Here is a 26,470-nt window from a genome sequence, read left to right on the forward strand (position 1 = left end):
ATGAAATAGCCTTTCCGCACGAGCCACGTCATATACTTTTTTTGGCATGTCTCTGCGTTCATCGATCACGACAAAGATGATGCAGATTGCAGGGATCCATGCAAATACTAGACGATTTTACGAAAAACAATTTCATGAATGAAAAATGTTTAAACGTCAAGCAATGAGGTTATAATATGAATATCAGATGTAATCAAAAGTGTATGTTTTATGTAAGGACCGTAATATAGATTTCAGTATATAGATTTCTGGCTGTGTAGGGGATACGCCCAGCACTTTTTGAGAATTTTCACTTTTTAGGATTTCCATTTTACCGCCCACTTCCAACGCCTCAACAGTATTGAAATCTAAGCTTTTGGCGCAGACATGACAAAAATATAGTTGCGACTTGCCGTATTCATATGATGGTTTTTATTTATTGTAACTTTTAAGTCGTACCGAGTATTACACTATATGTACATACAATTTTTGAAGCTTCGAGGACCGTCGTACATATAAGAAGTTACTACATTTATTTGGCAGTTGGTTATCTCATTCTGGCGGTTTAAAATATACTGGAATAATAAATATTATATATCATGATTCATGACTAAATAGTAAATAGATCTACTAGTGTAAGTAGTGTATTAGATGGTATAGATTAGTCTATTAGTCGCAAATATTATATTTTTAAATTGAGCTCGTTCTTAATAAATATCGTTTATGGAGGAAGCCGAAATCACAGTGCCACCAGTCGATCCGACGAAAATTTATCTAAAAAACTAGAGCGTGATATCAAATTTTTAAAAACCGACTCTACACGTTTCTCACAAAGCCGTCCCTTATATTATAATATGCGACAAGCAGGAAAGCGGAAAAGCAAGTCCTTAATCTTGGGTTATATCATACACATACCAGAGACGATTGCGACAAAACTATATATATTTAATTATCAGCCCAAGATCGGACTATACAGTCATGCATGGCGTGTAGGTACGCTCAGCAGTCGTAAATCGTAATAATTGTAAGGGCTCTGTATACGTTTTTGTGCAAACACCGGACATTCGTTACCTAATCGTTGATCTAATGCGAATCAGGCTGCAGACCGGCAGAGATAGTATAAAATAATCGCCGACCATATCCGTGGATTAATTGAATTAACTATATCAAACTATACGCATTATTACAGACACAGAGTTGTCCGAACGGTGTGTCTATAAAAATTAAACGTTTTTACAACCTTTAGCTACTATACTATAGTTACAGTACGGATATAATATTGCAATCATGTAATAGATGTAATGTAGCTGATGATGAATGTTTTTTATACAAGAACACGTTTTACTACTTTAATACTGATTTTTTTTGGGTGTATACACATTTTCAAGATTAAGTTTTACTTGACAGCCCGCTGCAGTTATCGCACGGTTGATTTAAATTAAATAGGTTAAGTAACTTAAGTAGGTATACCTATTATTTTAAACGACGCAAATTTGTCTAAAATATAAATAAATAAACATTTACATTTTAGTATTTTACTCTACCAATAAATAATATTTTCTGTAAGTAAGTACTTACATATATTAGGCTAGAAAATATATCTAAATGATATGCTCAATTTTCAAACGTTCCAATTTATTACTAGTCGATTAACTCATAATGTATTGTGTGTGTGATGATTTTCTGTATAAATGGCTGTGGGATTTAACAACTGTCGATGTCATGATTTCTGTGTCAATAGTTGTTGTCTTACACTGGAATTTCGGGAACACCATCAAATAGTCAAAAATCGCAGAGGCAAAAGTAAAATTATTGCAATTTGCAAATAATGAGTAGTTAAGCGCCACTGCCGCGCATATAATTTATTCAACTCTGCAGCATACCTTTTAGAAAAGAGATCGTATTTTAGCGCACACATGCGACAATCTGCGAAATTCATTCAGCGGTCCCGTTACCGACGGATGAATCGGATAATATGTTATAGAATATTGTTGAGAGCAAAAGGAAAATTTGTCCCATGCAAGTTCACCAATTTGTTTTCAATCGTTCGTGGGGCGAATCCCTTGTGGCTTGGTGGCTGGCCCGTGGCGGTGATCGTCGTCATCGATGTCCGTCGAAGACCGGTCACGAGCCGGTGGCGGCGGCGGCGGTGGTGGTGGCTGCGAGACCGTGCCGGCAGAGCCGCGACGACGACGACCATGGTTCTGTCCGCCGTCAGTTGTGGTTTGCACGCCGTCGCGCGCAGTGAACGTGGTCAAATCGGTCGCGAAACGAACGCCATGTGATCGTGTACGTGTGACCGCGCAAACAGTTGTAAGCCCGCTTACGCGTACGATAATATTACCGTGTCCGAAACGACAAAATAATTTTTTTTCTCAATACAGATTGCGTGATATCCTAATATTATTTCGTCGTTAATAGTGAATAACACGCTCATCGTTCGTATCCCGTGTACCGTTTTGATAATAATAATAAATACTCTTTGCCGGACGCGGTGGTGCCGGCAGCAGCAGCGGGCGACGGATAACCCTCGAAAGTGCGACGAAGTCGAAAATGTCCCGCGAGCCGGACGGGCGGCGGCCGCGGCGGCGGCAGAGTCCCGGACTAGCGGTGTCCGCTGTCTTGGCGGCTGTCATTTTGGCGCTCGCCGTGGACGGTCAAAACACAGGTACGTCGCGTCGGTCCATGTCCGCATCTTATTTAGGATGTCGTGAGTTGACTCGACGTTTTTTTTTTTTACCAATATTAAACCTATGGTTAGGTTAAGCATAAGGTCTATGATTAAAAATATAGCACTGCAGCAGATTAAATGCACACGATTGCGCCGGCGAGTGAATGTTTTTAGAAAACATTACGACTATAGGTAATATTACAAGTACAACCATATGGATATTATATTTTTTGATTAAAATAAAGAAAACCAAAGTGGATTTGTTAAAAAATGGTTGTCGCTTGTAAAATAGTTTTTACAAATCCTTTCGTATTTTATTCACTATTTTTCTTGTTTTTTAACTGGAGAGTAATAACTGGGAATAGTTCCAAAAATTACTTATTTAGATTTTAAAGTTACATCCACGTCCGTTCCTATACAATATTGTAATGGAGTATTATAAATTGTAGTATAACTATAAGACACTCTTTAAAACTAATGTGCAATATTTTATGTATAGTAATATATTATGTAGTGTTATTAATAATTTGCATGTCATTTATCAGCACGATATGATCAGATTGAATCATTTTGCAAAATGCATTCCTTCAGTACGATTATGCTGACCTTGAATACACATACATAATAATCCTGCCCACATTATTCGACTTATTATAAGTTATCATAGATTTGACCGATTTAAGCATATCATATTATACGAATATACGATATACGTTATACAATATACAATATAAAATAATGACAGGGTGGTATGTTATACTAAATATTTAATATATATTTATAAAGTGTGTATTGATAAAAACAAAAATACCACGCATAATGATGTGGCTTTTTTAATGCGAAAAACGACAATTGCCAAACATATATTTTTTGGAATATGTAAAATTTAGAATATATTTTTGACAATATATTAGTTGCATTTATATATATATATAAAAGCAAAAAAAAAAAATATATTTAGGCTATTATGAATAAAATATGGCTAAATGTATGTTATAAATCTATTCAAGCCTCACTAGCTGTTCATTGCTGTTGACATCAATGTTAATCCATTCGTGATCGAGCATTGGATATTCGAAAAATTGTCAATAATTTTTAGTAGGCTAACATCTGCATCAATTGTTTTCATTCAAATCATGATTGGCACAGGAAACCGATTTTCTGAATTGTTTACGATCCGTACTATTTAGTTACAATTTCTCGAAACTCAAATCGTTGTTACTATCGTAGTCCGTAGGTTATATTTCATGGACCCAAAACAATAGGTATTATTATACCACATCCTTTTTTTTACATTTAAAAATTGGTTCCACTTGTTGCGTCAAGCTGTACAGATTTTAATCTTTGGAGCTCAGTAATGGTTTAAATACCAAAAGTGTATGGGAGTATACGTTAATTAGTGTTATTGACGGGTTAAATTAATCATTTTTTTCATAAGAGATGGAAAATAAAGTTTTCGATTTTTAAATTGTTTACTGTAACTTGTTTACTTGTTTATGTATGTTCATTTGTTCATAGGTTTATGTTAATAGTTTTAAATGGTAGAACTGTTAGGAGTACCGAAAACGTAGATGCATTTATTTTAGATATATATATATTTAGATATAGACTATCACTATAATTAGGTAGTCTAATAGGTGGCTACTTCAAACATTTATTAAATTTATTTTATCAGACTAAATTAAAAAAAATATATTATACCTAATTTACTAATGAGAATAGGAAATAAAAAATAAAAATGTCTATTATTATATGAAATGTTCAAGTACGTGTGATAGTTTTGTAAATAAAAAAAAAAGCAATGGAGTGACAAATAGATAGCTAGACAGTATTAATACAGTTGTGGACGATGACCTTCATTATTATATAATTATTATAATTTATAATATTATGTTAACAAGTTGTATTTATTCGAGTATTTATTAATACAACCATTTATATGTATAATAATTTTACGACTCTGCATAATATTTATAAATACATTATAACTATTACAGAGGCGATATTCTTTGCATTATGCTATAAATTTATAATATATACTACACACTTTAATTGCATGTGATGATGTAAATATGTAATTTTATCAAAAAATGACAATACCATAATTAGTTACCTAGATATATTATAATAAACCTATAACTTATTTATTTATAATTATACGAATATAATATTATATATACTATGTACTGCTTTCACGATTGGTATATGTTTTTTTTAATATTAAAATGAGAAAAACCAATTTCCGATAGTACCTACAATTGTTAAAAAGATACTTGTGGTGATACTTTTGGTCTTACGGCTTATTAATAAGACACCAACAGTATTATAAGGTGTCTAATACTTACGAAATTATGATCATTTTATCACGGACCGAGCAATATAATATAATGACTTTATAATTTAATTGTTTTATAATTTTAAGAACAACTAACATACCGACGATTTAGACAAAATAAAAATTACTAATAGTATATTTCTGTAACGTAAAACTAAATTCAATATAGCAATATATGATTAGGTAAATCACATTGACCTTTTTGTGGCAATGTTCAACGATTTGACATTAAAAGATAAACAAAAAATCAAAGAATCCGAAATGGAACATTTTGTGAGTACCAACAATAATAATACACAACTGAAGCTATATTTTATATACCTATTTTTTAAATGTGTAATATACGAATTTATATTAAATTAATATTAAATTTAATATTTATTTAAATTGATATTTTAATCATAACAGTGATATGCCGATTCGTATATTATACATTGAAAAAATAGGTGTATAAAATATAGTTTCAGTTGTGTATTATTATAGTTGGACTTGGTGGTACTAACAAAATTTTCCATTTCGCATTCTTTGATTTTTCGTTTATCGTCTAATGTAAAATCGTTGAATATTGCCACAAGGAGGTCAATGAGATTCACCTAATCATATTGCAATATTGAATTTATAAAACAATTAAATTATAAAGTCATTATATAATATTGCTCGGTCCGTGATAAAATGATCATAATTTGATAAGTATTAGACACCTTATAATACTGTTAGTGTCTTATTAATAAGCCGTAAAACTATTGTACACCATAAGTACCTTTTTAACAAGTGCTTTAAGTTAGTCCGTATTTTGCCACCATCTATCACTATCGGATCGTGGTCCATATCAATCGTTTAAGTCACTGGCTGGTAACCGTTCGACGGTGTCTTTGCACTCGGTTCTTGATGTCGATTCTCCATTTCTTTCGTCAGTATTGGCATATCGAAGACGCCACTGCCGCTACTGCCAACTAACGACTCACTCGGAGATGGACATTTCCGCGACGCGGCGACTCCAGTCGACTTACATTTAAGCTCTACGACGACAGTTGATTTATTGATAGGCACACTTAAAAATTCTAAAAAAGCGTTTTTATCTTAAGTTTTTGGGCGGTTTCCCAATATGCTCTTCTTTCGTTCCATCGTTTTTATCTCAGTGAAGTGGCGAAACGCTACTTCTCTTTGGCCCAAGATCGGTACGGCCTTGACCACGGCAGCAGATCGTTTTCCATAATTCCGGAAAGTAGACAGTGAATTCAATCGCTTCTTGGAAGACTGGGGGTCTTGGCCGTTCATTTTCCATTTCGAAATGCGGTACAACATTGTAATACGAATGTTATAATAAATTGTAGAAAAAATGTCGAAAGCAGTTACACGACTGTTCAATAATTTATTTTAAAGTGATCGATGTCAAATATATTATTTGTTTTGTGTACATTCTTTATTGCCGGTTTCTATGTAAGTCCGCCAACAAAATACTCGTTGATTTAATTTCAACCAGCAAACATAAAATATTTTATTGTTGAATATTCTTAAATTTAATATTGTTATACATTTATATCAATATAATACAACTCGCTGACCCGGCAATGCCTTGCTTATTGCTAGATTTCAGAACATTTATGTATGTTTAGACATATATATTAAGTTGGATATGAATTATATATTTATATCAGATATTTAATTAGATTAATTTTTTTAGTATAATTTATAAGTGTGGAATATATTATTTTTTTTGTTATGATGATTTTTATGTTTTTGTCAATTATTTAAATTTGTCTTAAGCATTAAATATTTCTGAATACACCACGTTAAGTTTCTCACCTTCTGGTAGATATTGATTAATTAGTAGATTTTATTTGTATGTTACACGTGACAGAGCTACGTGCAATTGACCATGGGAAAAACACTGGACGGTTATATCTAAATCTGCAATATTTATTGTTTGATACTGTGCCTTATTAATAGTCGTTGTAAAGCTTAATTTGACGGGGAAATTGGAGCCGTCTAAACTGGAATGGAAAATTGGTGCTGTCATAGGTATTCTAGGAACCAAGACCGTTTCTACAGCCAGTAAGGATTATACACTCAAGCTGACAGTTTTTTAAAGATTTTATTTGTAATCTTGTACTGTTGCATAAATGATTTTGGTGGACTTAAGTTTCGAAGTAAAATTATAGGAGAATTCATTTTTTAGTATTAATTTTTGTAGTGGATTCCCTGAAGGAGATAAAGAATTTAAAAATTCAGTTGGATGATGTATCGCCTTCACTTTACCTATCTAAAACAGTGTCAACGGAATAGTAAACTTTTGTTGGTGCATTGAATTTTAACAGTATTATGTAATTTATTTTATTGACTTGATCGTTAGTTAATGAAAATATTTCCCTTTCTTGAAATCAAATTGACGTTTAAGTCGAAATGTTAGGTAAATCTGGGTAAACATTTTCAATTAGGTCCAGAAAATTAGACATCAAAAAACAAAGCTCTGACAGAACAATTTTACCATTTCTAGTCAGTGACTGACCATTACCAACACGGAGCAAAAGGCTTATTATCAGATCATATTATCAGATTGGTCAGATGATACAATTCTCATAAGTTTTCAGTTTCAATTTTGTTATATCCAAATGTAAGATCTCTTTAATGATGCGTTTACTTCATCAGCTGTCCTTCCTCTTACTACAACTGGCAAGATTTGACGAAAATTTCTAGAAAATAAGACTGTAGGTACAGCCACCCATTAATGTATTTTTATTACGTAAGTCCCTCAAGGTTCTATCCAATACCTCAATCGAGCTTTTATGGGACGTGGATGCTTCGTCCCAAAAAATGAACACTCAATCCCGCATCAATTTAGCAGTGTTGCCTTGTTTGGATATATTACAGACACTGCAGGATGTGTCATCATAGGAAATTTTTAGCGAGATCTTGAAAGTGACATGCGTAGTTTGACCACCTTCTAAAAGCGTAGCTGTAATGCCAGATGAAGCCACGGCAAGAGTGATTTTTCTCTCTGTTTTATTTTGGCAAGCAATGAATTAATTAAAAATGTTTTTCTTGTACTTCCAGGGGCATGAAGGTAACATTTTTTGCCTTCGTAATTATGATGGAGGTCATTTCTGCGTCATAAACCGTTTTCTGATTAGAGTTTAAACGTCCTCATTTTGAACGACCTGTATAATAGACGGGAACTGTCGTAGGACGTTCCTCGCAAGTATTCAGTTTTCAGTATTCAGTATCCAGATCTATATTGTTCGATAGAATTAATCCAAAATCAGTGATATTTTACCAAAACTAACCTAACCGATATAACAATCCTGGAGTTTAGACCTAAAATCGGAAAGACAATACAAAAAATGGGCAATTGAATCGTGGTTTAAACTCTCGACATTAGAATCCTATTAAAGTGCCACTGCGCAAGAGGAATCTTAAACCGGGGCGATCATTTTATGCTATTTAAATATATACATCTGTACGACAAATTTGATTTCATCATATAAATTGTATTAAACAAGTTATACGAATAAATTATAGATTAAAACCTTCCCTTAATCTAGACTTATTGATTAGTGAAAACTGTACTAAAATCCGTTGGGTACTTTTTGAGTTATGCGCGTACATACAAAAAAAAGGGTTCTATTTTATATAGTAGTATGATGATAATATTGTCCTTCATAGTTTTGATTTTAAATTTTCTATGTTATTATTAAACTACCTAAATGATATTATAATTATTATAAATGATTTAATATCTTTATTAACTCTTCCGTTTGCTTTTCAATTTATCTACATAGTTCAGATCATACTTATTATAGGTAAGTACCATGTGAATTTGTTTTATGTTTTTTTTTGCTTAAATAAAAACAATGGAATAAACCATTTGACGACAAAACCGGTAAAAACGACTATAATATAATCATATATGTTGTCCATTACAGCAAAAGGAAACTTTCACATTCGCCGCACCGTTGTAATAGTTTGGTCGTATAATATAATATGATATGTATATTGGGAAATTATTATGTATTATAGCAAATACATTTGTCTATTTTAAATGTTTAATAATCTGAAGTATAGTGTATACCTACAAATATCAGTTGATTCTAGTTCTATATGCTCATCACTCATCAGTAGGTATTGAGTTACTGTAATATTTATTTAGGTAGTGCCACTAGTGCGTTAAAGTCTTTGGACAATTATTAAGTAATACGATTATTTGTAATCTTTTTGTGGTTTTGTTTGTTAATTTCGCTTTACAAGTCTAAACATTGATATTTGTCTTCAACCAATTCAAATTTCAAATTGTATAGTTTAATCATTGTGATTTCTATAACTTCAAACAAAATCATCTTGCCAATATAAATAGGTGTCCTCAGAGCAATCAACCAAAATGAAAATCTCATTTTTCATGGTTATTACTGCAGTCTGGAGGAAAAGTAATCGTACTGAAATTATTATTATACAATTGTTGAATGCGACATATTTACGAAAGTGTATTTTAATCCAATAGACATGCGTAGAAGTGTATGCTATACAACAAGGATTTCAAATTGTGTCCTGCGTGTGTTATTATTTGTATATAAGGTCAAGAAACCGTTCAATCTTCTGCAAATGTACAAAAGTATTTTTGACAGCTAATAATTTCAAACTCGGCTCGTTAGACAAGTTTTACACTAATATTGTAAAAATACTCGTTGCAAATGGTGGCCAATGCCCTACGCGTGTTGTTAGATCGAGAGAAAGAGCAAAACGAAAGTGTGCTCGAATCGATTTTGCACTTTATTAATTTACAATAATTACACATCATATAATTTATATAAAATACAAATCTAATTTGTGTAATGTTTTGGGGTACCTAACGTTGTATACGTTATATATACGTTATCGTACTTGTTATATTATTTTTCGTCGTTGAGTTTGAATAGATTTTTCAGCATTTGTGCATGTCATTATTTATAATTCCTCCTACAATAACAATAAATTAACAATGCATCAGAAAAATAGTGTACGCGGATGCCAAGGACAATTACACAATCGGAGAAATTTTGTAGTGGTAAATCGTGGTTATCGATTTAGTTTTGTATATAATATACAATAGTAGTTCATTTTTGTAGTGAATCTTGCAAAAAAAAAAATATAATATTAAATGTATTATTGTCTACTTTCCTATCAAAGTTTCTTTCTCTAAGACATCTATATTTTATAGTTAACAAACATGAATGTATTTTTTTTTAAACACAAAATAATAACGCCGTCAGACTGACCGGCTCTCATAAATATCATATAAATCGTACCTATAATATTACTCTAATTTACTCTAAAATTATATTGTTATAATTAACAATAATACAACAATAATATACTAAGTCATATTGAATGTGTATATGCTATATATTATACACATAGATACAAAATCATTCAAAATTCTGCATTAAATTACATTATATATTATATGTACCTACGTACATACCTATACGTATATGTACTTATGTGTATTTTTAGTTTGTTATTTTCATATTGTACGTTATAGAAAATGTACGAGTACACAAATTGATATAATTATGTATGCTCATTGCTCAGACAATCAATTTGTTATTTTTGTTAATAACTAAAGATCAAACATTTTCAATTTTTGAAGCTTCAATAAAAGTAATGTTAAATGTTATCACGTTCTCGATGAATAATATTTCATAATCAAGAAGAAGAAAAACAAAAATTAATAATGTTATAATAAAATTGCTTTCTGTGGCACGACAACTTCATATAAATAATATGTATAAATATATATTTCACGATCGTTTCACAAAATGGACATTTTTATTACAATCGATAAATTATTATGAGAGTATAATAATGTCCAAGTATAATACTACTTGCAGCACAGACTAATATACTTATACAGAATTATGGAATTATTTCGAAAAGAATAAATAAAAATGAATCAAATTATTGTAATTTATTTATTATAATACATACGCCACACTTGGAATATTATAATACATACCTAACATATTGATTCATATTGGTTAACGTTAAATTAATAAATATTTCGCAAAATTAAAGCCTGTGGACCAGAAATGACAAGTGTCTACTCGGATAATTAACAATGGGCTGCACTATGCGACACGGAGAAAACAATGCATATGTTGTCAAATGTTTGACCGATAAAAAAGGAGACCGTATCGAGGACAGTATATTATAACTGGTATAAAGGTACATGGCACACGTATATAGGTAGGCCTTCAATTATCTTTAGATAATGATAATAATATGTTATTTGTATATATGTATTTATAATAAATAATATAATAGCACAGATTTACATGCGCCGGGGTCGTTGTCGTGTGTTTTCTTGGCCTATATATTATCTACTTTAATACTGGCGTTAATATCGTGACTATAAACATTTTAAAAAAGTGTTAGGAATCGATCACTGATAGACACGAAAATAAACTATAACATCATCGGTTGTATCACGTCCTGTATGCCTTTTCAAGAATTCAAATATTGCAAATAGGTGTTTTTTTTCTATTAGAAGAGAGAAAATAGTTGCAGTTAATCAATTTACTATCACTCATCAGCATGAACTGCTTAAATTGGTCAAACTAAATCCCATGATTACAAGTAATTATTATGTTATACATATTATACCGTCGTGTATCAACGTTCGTATAATAGGTTATTAATGTTCTACATACTATTATATCATAATTTAATACGTTTTCAGAAAACTTTACTATAATGATTTGTTTTTCTATAAAATTGTGTAATTCAAAATTAATAACTATTGTTATGATAGTAAAAACTAGTAAATAAATATTATGATAGTAATAAAATAATTCAAAATTATAGACTCAGAAGTCAAAACTCTAGTGGTACCTATACTTTATACAAAGTATTACCTATGCATAACGATACCGTGGTAATGTATTATAATTTGTAATATATGCTATTAATTATTATATAGTGCATTATCTTATACAATATATAGAACATAAATAAGAGAAAGAAAAAATATCGTAAACAAACTAACGTTTAAGAAATTCAATGCGGTAATGAAATAGTAGATACATTTGAGACTGAAAGCTAAATAAACATAGTATTAATAAATTATATATACAGTAGGTAAAAACCGAAAGAAAGTAATGTAAAGCTAAGTCAAATAAGAGAAGAGCTGTCGCGTTTCCCGTTATTATATTATATAGCAAATGTTACAGTCTATGTACCTACGAATGTAAAAGAAACATGCGTCTATATTTAGAGTATAATATAAGAATAAGGAAGTGTACCCATAAATTCGAAAATATAATTTGGGCAGGCTTACAAAACCAAAAGCAAACGACGTCGCGTGTTAGAAGAATAATATGGTATAATTAGGATGGATTCTATAAAGTAAAGACCGTATACTCGTATAATGCGTCTACATAATACACAACAGGTATTTAGTAAAATGTCCGTGGTTAGACAACAATTAAGAAGATCTATACATGGACAATACTGTTTCACTATTACAAAAAAAAAAGTGAAAGATAAAATAATAATATTGAAATACTATATTATAAGTTTCAATAGAATGGTACGCTGTAAGCCTGTATGCTTTTTATCATCTCTGTGTCATTCAAGCTACTGGAATTGTTTGTTTTGTATTGCAGTCATAATACATAATAAACAATATGCTATTATGTTTATTAAATATTAATATTGTATAAGTATAATATGATTTATGTTAGTGGCATACGTCAAAACAATAATATCGTCGTCTTGTACGTAGTTAAAAATTTATTTTTACGTTTTATAAATGAGTAGAAATTAGAACGCGTGGAAGTTTTTTGCAATTTTTTTCGAACAAACATATAACAACATAGATACACAATCGGAATATAAGAAAACGTTCAGAGAAAAAACCAAACTGTTACGTTTAGGAACGAAAACGTTTGCAGATTTCGACAGTCATTGACTACAAAATGGTAATAATTGGCGTAAATCACGTCTTTCATAGTGAAGCACGGAAATACCGAATCGATTGTTTAAAAATCGCTTATACTTTTCCTTATATTTGCTCGTCCATTATCATTTAAATGCGGGGCGTCGTTGTTGTTGTAAGATGTTTACGCGTATTATTACGTATAATATAATGTATATACACAATAATACAGTGTATACAATATTATAGTAACAACGAACAGTTTATAGAGGAGAAAAAATCTAGTATCGCTCATCGTAGGACTTTGGCACAGATAGTTGGAAAATAAAATTAACACGACGTAAATTTTGTGAGCAATATATGAGAAGTTCACACGATTTTCGTGGCATCGGTTTTTGATCGATTGACGTGGTTTAATTTTTTGCGTGACATATTCACACTGAAATAATTATACATAGGTAATGTACCTAATAATATATATTATAGAAATCCACTAAAAAAAAAAACTCAAGCCCTAGTATTACAATTATAATTCACGATTACCTCTCCCATAGCTACCTATACCTTATGCCCGCATATAGAAAAACGGAAAAATTAAGACTATTTTTTTATAGGTAGCAATAATATAGTTAGCATCTGGAATTTAGACTGCCTCTATATTATGATGTATATGTATCTACCTATTTATTATAATTGTACGACGCGCGATGACGAAGTAGAAGAAGCTTTTCGATTGCAGTAATTGTGACGTGCTCACGAAAGGACTACATTCCGTGACACACTCGAATCCGTATTATAATATGATAATATTGAAAGCAATTATTTTTTTCTTGCATCTAGACGTTCGGCGCGGACCTTAAACACGCACACACCGCGCACTACAGCACACAACCAGCAGCGATGATGGGAATTGTTTCAAGTGTATAAAATGTTATTTATGTTTGTGTACGCATTCTCTCCGCGTATTACGCATTGTCACGTGTTATGGGAAACAAAATTCATCTACAGGTGAAAAAAAACAAGCCAAAAACAAATCGACGAAAACAGACCGCGTCGGCGAAGGTTCTCTTCTCGCGTTTGTCTTCTGTGCGTAATTAAAACCACTTACGTGTTATCATGTATTCCTCTCCTCTTATATACAGGGCGAAACAACGTGACTGTGGCGAACACCGAGTAGCAATATGTTGTAACTCTATAACGGCAGTTGTGTACATTTGATTTTATAGAAACATATTTTTTTGAATACATTTTGACATTGTGTTTAAACTTTAAACGCTGACTTATGAAATACTATACTGTGTCATAAATAAATATTGAATTATTTTTGAATATCGAATGAATACCTTTTTGAGTAGAAATTTTACTTTAATTTATGATAGCTTAAAGTTTGATATACTTTTCCAAATAAATGGAGTTCAGCACACTGTCAAAAAAATCACACTGTATATACTATACTAAATACGCAGGTCTACCCAGGTATAACTATTTATTTATAATAAAATGTGTATAGTCTTATACAATTAAACACGTCACAAACATACACTTCAAGTGTTAAGTTTCACATTCACGAGCTATACAGCAAAGCACTTGGACGGTTTTTATTTCTTTTCTAAAAATTCATGCGCGGTAGTAGATATTATTTTATATTATGTCCTGAGAAAGTTTTCGCCATTTGACGGAGACGCGTTTATACATACATACTTAGGATACATTATTGCTGGTATATAACTATAAACCCAACTCGTGGCATACATTTAGGTGGATAGGCATGTAAATGTGCTTGCGCGGGGATATAAGTAGTTAGGTATATAGGTACTTGAAGCAGTGTGTCGTCGTTGAAGATCTTATCGATTATGTTCTAGGAAACTCGGTCTACGAAGACTTTCTTTCGCTTCATTGGTTGAACATATTTCACACGAAAATAATATATTTGCATGACTTGTCTCTATTTTAGGATTTTTTTTTTTAATCAAACGTCTATAAACCGAAATATTGTATGCAAAATATAGTATTCAATTTTTTACGTTTGTTTTACAAAAATAACTTGTTATACAAAAAATATGATGGCCACAACGTTCTGTGCTCAGAAATAATGTTTACCTATTTTTTTAATTGTCGATATATAATTTATTATGAATTTGTATTTTGTATAGTACAAACGCTACATCATAGCTGCAGGTAGCATATGCTAGTGCACTATGATGTACTGTATACCATTATGTACTTCATGTAAGCCGTACTAGTGATAATTAAAAAAAAATTATACATACAGACACACACAACACTTTATACATAATTTCATAAATATATTATAATGGACTGACTGCCATATTAAGAATCTATATGCGAGTATACAGGGGTACCTGCTCCAGGTACCTTATTGATTTAGTAGCTAGGTGAATAAAAACATGACCTTATAAATTATAATATGTGTTGGTATACATACACCACATCATGAATATTATATTCGTCTGCACGTTAACACCAGATACGAAAAAAGGTAGAAATGAACTAACTTTCACCTATAAATAGTCAATAATCATTATTTGTGGTATAAATACAAATGTTCTGTTGAACATACTATATGATGTATACCATGTAGTGAAAAGTCGTGCGGTTATAATGATTAATTTATATTTTTTCTTCTTCTCAATTGAATAGGTATATTATGCCCTAGGTCGCATGTGGATTTCTATATTAGCACTATATTATTAAGAGGTTTGACCTACCTAATACACCGATTTAAGGACACTAAATTATACATAATGATGCGCGCTTAGAGTTGATAAAAAAAATTGATACAACATTATTATACTTGATTGAATATCAGATATTATATATGTAATATGTAAAATATACATCCGTATAAATAAAATTATATGTATTGGATTTAAACAAGTATTCTATTATATTTTTTAACTCACGTCTCACGTAGTATGAATTTATATAGTATGCGATTATTCGGGATTATTGTGTAAATTGTATTAAAACATTTAAAACTCTTTATAGCGAGTGTCAAAAAATCTCCGAGATTATGCTTCATTATATGCTATACCACTTCCAATTAATTGACACAAAATTTGTCTAATCATGCAGTGTCCTTTTGGCTTTTTCGACCATCGTAAAAACATTTATTTTGCTTTACAAGCTTTACAAATTACTAAGTATGTACAATGGTTTAACAGTAAAGACTGCTGTAGCTGTTGACCCAGACCCAGACACCAGAGTATACAGTTTATTAGTAGTCGAACATTAACGAGTGTGCACGATATTTTTTGACGAGTTAATGTTGCAAGTGAAACCTGCAGAGGGTTAAGCCTTAACAAGTGAAAGCCCGTCATTTTTCTAGGCTTCAGTAGGTAACGTTTGATGGGTTTTGGTTTCGTTGTATTTGTACCTATGTATAGAAATAAGGAAAGAAATAGAAGAATATCTCTTGTAATTAAAATATATGCATGAAAATACACACTTTAATAGAAGTATAAATCTGCAACATTAATTTTATTTTATGGAAACTTCGTACGAAATTACTTAAATATCAATCAAACTTTAGCCAAAGTTTTATACTTTAAATAATGTATTATAGTAATAATTAAAGAATATACCATGTGCTCATGTACATAATAACTATTAAAGTCTATTGCATCAACCATCAAGAGATACACGAGACCTAAACGAGACAGAGAAAACATAACTGTTAGTAACTGCAGTACAAGAACAAAACAAATATAATATCATTGAGTAAATATAATTTAAATATAATTCACCTAATTTGTTTATTATTATTATTTTTTATTTTTTATATATTTTACAATTTATAGTTTTATACTCAATTGTAATATTTATGTTTATGTATATGAATAGGACTATAACAGTATGATGCTAATGACTATTGCAAGATCGAATGGAACATTTTTACTCTTTAGTGTGCGTTTAATACAAATAATACAATCATGAACTTGCGTCTAGCAGCGAATATAATAATTACGATTTCGAGTAAAAAATGGGTATACGAATGTAAAATGATTATAGTGATGAGAATAAAATGGATGCCTGCAGGCTGAGGTCATCGTCGTAAAACAAAAATCAAATTTGCCATATTGAAATTAATATTAGCTCATCTCACTATGTCTACGTATTTTTTGATGAGATTAAAAAACAAAAGTAATTAACATTCAAGTACGAAATACGTACATTACATGGGCGAGCAGAAGAGCGCTTTGCAGATATAATGATAAAGCACGTGTATGGGCAGTGTGTGCTATAAATAATGACTATTATAATATTATGTCTTACTAAACCACCCCAAAGAAAAAATATACACAACATTGTTGACCGACTGCGAAATAGAATCCATGTGACAATAAGAATTTTTCTACTTGGCTCCTGCCGTGTCGTCTAAAATTGGAAGATTGGTTTTGTCGTAATTCGCTCAGAAGGTCTTATAACAAGCTCTTATGGCGTAACATAAAGTTATGTCATTTTCCCGCGTCATTGTGATTAACTTTAACAATCTGTCGTTTAGTAAAAAAAATGTGAAGTACTTCGACAACTACTAGTCTTATAAAAATACAGTCATATGGATAATAAAAAAATCGGTTTTGATTTAAAGCAAATACCTATACATGTTTATTTTGAAGAGCAATAGCGTGGTGCTTACTACACAATTAAGATCCACACACATACTGGTGCCGGTAAAATTCTTTTGTCTTGGCGGTGCCTTAGCAGTGGCGGTAAATTGTGTCCGGACTTATTTTACCGCTACCGCCATCTCCACCGATACCGCTGCAGTATGCGAGGACCTGATGTAAACTGATTAGCGACGACCCTTTTGAATTTTCAAAGCACAAATTTGCAATAAACTACCGTGTTCTAACATTCCAGAGAATTTCTTGGTGCAGATATTTCTGAAAATGTATAATGTGGAACCACTGTTAATTATTATATAAGACATAATACACTAAGGAATAAATGTCACGCTGGATACCTACCTACTGAAAAACGTGAAACTCTGCACAGCACTCCGCCAGTTATTATTATATTTTATGACAAAATAGGTTTGCTTTTTTTTCTTCATAACTAATTCAAAATGTATAATCATCCTTGACATTTTCACCAATTATTTTTGACATGATATAGTATTATAATATATAATATATATATACATGTTAGGTATACGACGCGCCTACTACTGCAGCGAACGTGTTATGATTTTTAATAATACGCATGTTTACCATACCCAAAAGAATATGTAGTAAAATTACGATTTTCACAAAGATAATATTAATTTTCTTTGTGCATATTATTTCGGAGACCTGAACATATTTTAAATGCTTTATACTAATTGTATAATATATTATATGATGCCGTTATTAAAATGTATCTTATTAAGTACGTAGGTATAGCCATAGGTATACTGAAATAGAGAATAAAATATTATATTAAAAGTAACAATACAATTCTTAACGGATTACTGTAATGAACTAGCTAGCTATAGATCTATATATGTAATATCGACGACATCTGATTATAAATTGTGTCTCACATTGAGATAGAAAAACTATATTAAAACACGAATTTTCCATACAATTACGTAGTGTAGTCCGTGTGTGAGGGATCGATTTTTAAGTCTTCTTCAATCGACTGCTTTACCCTACCGATGATTTAAAATTGATTAATGAAAATATAATAATATCTTGTGTATATTTATATTAAAGGTATCAATGGAAAAAACGTACTGTTTCTATGTACAACGCGGCTCGTTTTATAACTATTGTTCTAAACTGCAAATTCGATATTATAAGACATTGGGTATACCTACTTTCACCATTGAATTATTCATCAAGGATGTCGCCGGCCATTTCGATGTAGTATTTTTTGCATGCGTACACGCAAGTCCGTTATAATATGAACACGATTGAAGATGATTTGAAGTTGTCTTACTATCGAACCTAATTAATTGGTCGATACACGTGTTATATGTAGCTGTAGGTTTAGTCAGCTATATGTTATATTACGTATACACACATTGGTATAATGGTCAAAATAATCGCATTCGAATTTTAAAATATAATATTATGTATTTACTATTTAAATATTTTTACGATCGGGTTTTAGCTCGAGCCACACATCGTTAAATTATTACACGTAACACCGCGTAAGGGGTATAACATTATCGTGATATATTCTCAATTCTCAAATATACAATAAACATATATTTATTTATATAAGTAGGTAATAGTTGTTTTATCATGCAACGAATAATACATATGTTTGAACGTGGAAATCCGTCCCACGATAACGAAGAAAATACTTGGCGAGTTATAATTTACATTCGGGGTCGTATTTGGTAATGATCTACTATCATATTATACACATAATGTATAAAATGTGGCTTGGTGAGGCGCGGTCGTACGATCAATCTGTGGCAACGCTCTGAGCGTACGTACCGGCCGTCGTTGCTAGCACTCGGATGGGTGACCATCCGGGTTTTTAGCGACACATCCTTGCCACACATACAAACGTGTTCCAACCAACCGTCCCCCCCACACAGTACCAGGCTAATGACCTTAGTAGTTGAAGCCTTAATACAAAAAAAAAAAATATTTTATATTATATATGTCTGCATATAACTGCCTTGTAAATAGTTCAATCAGTTAAAATTTAAATTATATACCTACCAATAGTATTTCTTGTTCTTCATTCTCTCTCTCTCTCTCTCTCTACCTACCTATATGTATACTGGATAAAATATTTATGTATAATGTATATATTTTATTATATTTAAATATTTAATGAAATTAATATTATATTTTGATATACTAACGAATTTCGCGACGATGTAAAAGGATAATAATGTTTATTATTTATATAATTTTACGCTTTTCAACCATTATTGATTGTATTGTAGTAATCTCATTGAAATCGAAGTACGTATAATGTATTGACATTATTATTTCTAGGTATAATATGTTATGTTGGATTAATAGTTAAATGACTTTTATTGTAGAGTGTAGACTATATAAAATATTTACATTTACAATAATAAAGTGTATGTTTATATTCGATTTATATGTTCTTACTATGTGCTGAATTCGAATAGTATATACTTACATATATTGTATGTTATTTTGTATAGTTTTCAATATTTTTGTAAAAATACGCATATAATTATATCTATGTAAAAATATTTCGAAACCGTGAATAATGAATACAATCGATACACATAAACAACTATGATTAATATATAATAATATATAATATATATACTGTTTGAAATTTTCCGTAAAATTGTTGAAGTACTACATTCAATTGTAAATGCAAATATTTAAAACCGTGAATCCGGATTGACGTGCTACGATATTTTTACGGAGCTTAAATTCACATTTTAGTAGTGAAGAAACTCTCATAATATTATGAATTACGATGTTCCTTGTTCTGACTTCGCAGTTTGTGAAACACGTATTCGTCGTTATGATTTAAGATATTGTTCCACTATTATAAATATATAGCAGAACCTCAAACTGTCAAAAGGTTTTTTAAAAACCAAAAAATATATGTCTTACTCGTGTATTCACATACGTTGAACACTCAAAGTTCAAAACGATTTATATGACCTTGTTTTTATGATATAAGGATACAACGACATGCGGCGGCCGTGATCATAAAACTACTCGTTCAAAAACGATCATGAAATAATATAGCACACGCATTGTAGTCATTATTGTATATGAACAGTTATAAATTTGTTTTACAATGTGTATTTTGTAGGTATACTATATACCTATATAACAAAACAAGCCCTATAAAGGTTTCAATATTCGAGGTCTCTCACCGCTTAAGTCGGGTTTACATTAGTTTGACTGCTCGCAAGCTGTTTGTAAAACTGCAGACAAATATTGTACTAGACACAGCCTAAAACAAAAACGATTTTTACAGTACGGCAAAAATATACCACAAACTTATTGCAGTTTACATGTCAAACCAAAATTAAATTTTCGAAATTAAAGAACAGCAAAGTGACGTAATTTTAGATGACTCGTAGGTATATATAGATCAAATCGTTTTCCGCTCCTCGAAATATAAGCATATCATAGTAGGTATATTTATAGTCATATAGGTCGAATTCGTCGTTAAGTATTTTTCAGTGTTCGTTTGTGTGGAGGAGGGGCTTCATTGTAGCGTGTTTTTAAAATGTTATTGCTGTGTAAATTTGTTTTTTAATTTGTCTGAAGTACACTGCTGTACATAATTAACTTATAAATTATGGAAATTAATTTTGCGCGTAAAAGGTATATATATATTTATATATATACATAAGACTTTGTCACAATATACGATACAATATAGGTAGCTGTATAAGTGTACGATATTATCTATGACAAAGTCATTTATTGTTTTTACTTTGCAAAATGAACTCACAATTTGTATGTTTAAATGTACAAGTCTCGCTGTAGTTCATAAATTTGGACCTTACACATACACAGTGCCGCTGAAGTTATTAAAATATAACATGCCACCGTACATGAAAGGCAGTGATCCCTCATCATCCCCCTTTTTTATTTTAACCATCAGATTCAAATAAAAGCACCTATATAATATAATGTTTTATCATTTATTTTTACGTTTTAACATAAATTCTGGATCAACAGCTAGATTTCTGCAGTAGGAGGGCCACAAAACTAAAAAATCTACTTTGACATAACTACCACTGTAGTTAAATCAGGTGATCGGTGCCACTACACGGACAATAAATAAAACGTGTAAAAATCCACACTATTTTTAAATTAATATTTGTATAATGTATAATGTATGATATCTAATATGTAACTCGTGAATCAGTCATGTGCTGTATTGTGAGTGCTATATAATATTATAATATGCAACCTATTTCGTCTAAATATTGGACAAATAAATGGTTCGCTGTAGTGCGGTGTCCTCGGGACCATGCATATATAACTCATTTGCTCACATTTACATATTCACAGTTTGTTTGAGACAACATCACATTTTCCTTCTCACTTTAATAATATAGGTATAGGTTACGCTTAGGACTATTGGTTTCAAACAGGCGTGATTAAAAATTAGTGTTTGGGACGAGTAAAATCTGCATTGTACATTGGTATTATACTACTACTACCTACTAGTATGTATATACTATATTTTGATAACTGCACAATAATATAATATTATGACAATATATGGATTACAGGTATAGGTAGGTAGGTTATACGACGATTATTCGAAAAAAAGATTTTTATAACTCATAAATAGAAATTCTATATTATGTTTGTATAAAAAAAATCTGTTGTATGTTGGGCACTGCTGTGTGAAACACCGCGAGGTGATTTTTTTTTAGGACAAATTGTTTTAGTCACTCAGCACTACATGGTTTTGTATTCCGCGCTAACATCTGCCGCGAGTAACAACGAAAGAATAGTACCTATATAAATGTAAAATACGCGATGTCCAGTCTTCGGTGTGTGTTTGTTGGTTGTTTGATCTCGTTCCAACTTGCGCGACACACATAACGGCGGTATAGTGGTTAGGTCATGCAGCCAGTAAGTAGGTATAATACTTGAATATGTGCGTGCGTGCGCGTACCTTACCGGAATACAAAACACGTTTCTGCCATGTCCGCTCGTAGCCTATATTATCTGCACGTGCAGGAGAAGCGCATTAGGAACCGATAATACTCACACGAGTATTATACAGAGTGTCTCAACACGCATGCCCGAGTCACTAATCTGGAAAAAATTTTTTTTCGACAATTCTACTTGTGAAGGCCTAACTAATTATTTTTCTCGAAACGTGTAAAAGTCATTAATCGTACCCATGCGCTCATAAATCTAAACGTCTATATAAGCTTAACAATGCGGTACCTAGGTAGGTAAAACATAACTGGGTTGTGGGTACCTATGTACAAGAATATATTATACATTATTATCATCAATTACCAAATGTTCATGATAAACTTATAAAGGAGAACCTTAACTGTCATGTTAAGTTTATCTTTTGTAGCAAGGGTGCCCATATGACGCACGTGGACAAACTTAATCAAACTTTATCAAGAAATTTATCGTTTTAATTTTAATTTTTATGGTGAGTTAAACGAGGTTTTCATCAATTTTCATTTTATTTTTTGATTTTGGCTTTACTTCATTTATATAAACATAATATGTACCATGTAGGTCATCACATTTTTATGGCCTCCTAAAATGTCTTGAATTCATAAAATGGCTCTCAAAAAATATTAATTGGTGAGTTAATGCTTTTATAGCACATGTAAAATGTAGATGTTCATATTCAACTGCAGTCGGTAATTGGACATTTTTTTTATAGTTTTTAAGTAGTCTGTATTCAACTAATAGCCTATAGGTTATGGCATGTATATTAATATATTATATAAAATTATCGAAAAATAAAAATTCTACATCACAGTGACGATAAAAATATCGGTCGCTATCATCGTCAGTTCGAAAATTATATTCATGGATACTGGTGCAGTACGCTGAATAACTTTCTAGCTGTGGTAACTCGGTGCATTCGACGTGTGGGTAGTTGGCCGATATATAATTATTGTATACGACGATTGGATTTTGGGTGCGTGTTTGTCGGTCCAAAATTTAATTCTGTTTTCCTTGACGTGTAAAGAGTAAAGACAAAAAATAAAAACCTCTAACCAGTAACCTCTTGACGGCGCTTTCTACACATGTATGGTTGAGAGACAGCGACTGACACCGCGCACGTAAGTTATTCCGTGGTTTTATTATTGGGTCCTATCACTCCTATCGCGTTATTCGTTTCCAGTGGACGAGTGTGTGGCTGACGGCTGTGGCTGTGGCTGCGGCTGACTGTATTGTTGCTCCGCGAAATGAAGTCAATTGCGGTTACACTATAATATAATATAAAAATAAAATATTATTAAAATCATTGTATATATAGGTACCTACATAAAGTGTTGTCTTAGTTTTGTATACATTTATTATAATATATATCTCTCCTGTTCGTACGCGTCACTGAAGGAATCCAAGGTTGCGGGATCGGAGCGTCTAATAAGATATTGTCGTAATAATTATTAAAATCAGTGATGCAATCATATTGACCGACGTGTTATAAATATATATATGTCATATTACAGTGTATAGAGATCGACAAACAGCGGTTTAGTGATTTGTAGCCGGTATAGGTACTGCCGGGGACTTAGCGGATTTGCGGGCTCCTTTAAGGTTTAGGTAAAACCGCTCATCATACTTCTCGTTGATTTAGTGGTTATAGGTCCAGTGAGTAGGTACTCAGTCAGCGATGTTCTCAATAGGTTACTACATTTGATCAGTTTGGCTACAAACAAGACGAGTCAGAGATTCTGAAGATATACTTATTGAGTTCGACATAAAACCATCTCTGAATGACTGAATCTTTAATACAGTATATTAGGTACTGTTATAAATTACAATATATAAACGATGATTGATCATGGTACGTCGGTAGCAGAGTATGTTACTGTACAATGACTGTGAAATAGAAACAGAAAATCGTCCTTTTTCCTGTCCTGTTCGCATAATATAACGATTGAGCGCGTATAAGTGAGAGCAGCGCGGAGTGCATGGAATAGCTATAAAAATGAGATATTAACAGACTATTACGATCTTAAGTACGTACGTGCTCAATTATATAAGTCATGTATATTTAGGTCATATAGGCAATTATTTTTCTTATCATCTGTGTGCTATAGATGGTGATAGTTTTACACAGCAGTGTAACAGTTACACATAGTGCATTGTTTAACAATTTTTCTTGAACCTATAAATTATAAAATTAAAAAAAAAAAATACTAAATTTTATAGTAATATTGCTATAACGGATCAGTGGGTACTTTTTTCAGGAAAATTTGTTATTGATCTTTATATTATAATAAATAGTCTTCGCGATATATTACGATTATTTCCTCATCCGTCCGTTTGTAATATTGCTAATATTTAAGCTCCATATTAATTCGATCAGTTCTGCGCTAAGTATAAACTATATATAGGTATATTGAAATAAATTTTACGTCATAAACGGAATATCATCTCGTCATTATGTTTTCATACATTTTGCAACAATCAGTTTAATTACGTATACCTTGGATAGGTATATTATTTAATAAATAAATACCCGTCTATACATTTTCAATCGGAATTATGGAATCTAAATATTCGTTGTGCGTACCACGACCGACGTTTTGTAAACCGAAATGTAATTGTGTATTTACTGCAACTGATAATTGCAGGTTTTAGTATATCATACGAACAAAATACAAAACAACGACGTTCTTTTTCTATATTCGTGTTTATATTATGAGTATTAACTCATAAGTGAAAGGATCGATTATACAAACGAGTTGCTTTACTATATAAAAGCGCATATGGCTTATTATTCCTATGTGTTTGGCCATAATGCATTACAGTTATTACCAAAATAATAAATATTGTGCTCTCCGATGATGACCAACCTGGCAAAAGACGACTGGCGTGTATAGTGTTCGAAAAGTTATTGAATTTAAAATAATCACAGAATAATATATATTAGGTAAAATTTTGCAATAAACCATCACGGTAATATGTAAACCTATACAGGCAATATGATTGTAAAGTGAAATTACCATATACCAATGGTGTCTTCAGTTTAAAATTTAATTTTTATTTTCATAGTTTGTCGTTACCTAAGTTAACTAAAATATTATACGTTTATTATGTATTTAAAATATTTACGATAAATCGTGTTCATTAAAAAATTAAAACGAAAATTATTAAAAATATATTGACTGAGGAGACAAACTCGGGTGATCAATACCTTGTGTAGACCAGATGTCCTGATATACCATGACCATTACCCATTTACAATATGTACCTATAATATAATTATACAATAATCAGAAGTTTTCGAGAATATCAATAGTGTTTTGTGTTAAACGAATCACCCTATATTCAAAAGCAGTATATCGATAGTAGTCGATAATAGTAATATATATTAGTATGTTAGTGTAATAATTGCGTTGCGCCTTTAAAAAGAATTTCGTTTTAGAACGCGACCAGAATATACAATAAAATATAATTTATGTATAGGTACCTATAATAAAATATAGGTACACAATACTCATACAGAGTGATCGCCAATACCATATTTTTAAATTATTGAATTTTTTTATACAACTTAAAGAGTCCCGTGGTCCGTGGATACAAACTAATATTTTTAAAATAACCAAAAATAATATTTTTGAAAATGTCTACTTATCAAAATTTAATTTCAATCTAGTTGTAGTGTTCTAATTACTTAACTGTAGTGTTTGCATTAAGGATAATAATTAATAAGTCCATGATAATAGGTTTGGAATGCATAATATGGAGGCAATAGTAATTTGAGAATAAATAACTAAATAAATATAAACATGTCTAGATCTGATTATATTACACATATTTTATATTTTTTTGAAACCAATTTCAGGACTAGATAAAAACATTTTAATAATAGAAAAACTATACTCGTTTGAATTTTGCATTAGATACTTACATCAAGGTTATTACCTATCACCATA

General features: G+C 31.2%; 1 protein-coding gene across 1 annotated transcript in view; it reads left to right on the top strand.

Moving 5' to 3' along the window:
* The first annotated feature begins 2,197 nt into the window (after positions 1 to 2,197).
* LOC111037179 (sushi, von Willebrand factor type A, EGF and pentraxin domain-containing protein 1) overlaps positions 2,198 to 26,470 on the top strand; it is a 70,640-nt gene continuing 46,367 nt past the window's right edge. Inside the window, exon 1 of the mRNA XM_022319569.1 lies at positions 2,198 to 2,647. Within this exon, the coding sequence (XP_022175261.1) occupies positions 2,533 to 2,647 (115 nt within the window). The 5' untranslated portion in view covers positions 2,198 to 2,532. The remainder of the gene's footprint in view (positions 2,648 to 26,470) is intronic.

This window comes from Myzus persicae, unplaced genomic scaffold (genome assembly GCF_001856785.1).
Source record: "Myzus persicae strain clone G006 unplaced genomic scaffold, MPER_G0061.0, whole genome shotgun sequence".
In the NCBI taxonomy this organism is placed as follows: Eukaryota; Metazoa; Arthropoda; class Insecta; order Hemiptera; family Aphididae; genus Myzus; species Myzus persicae.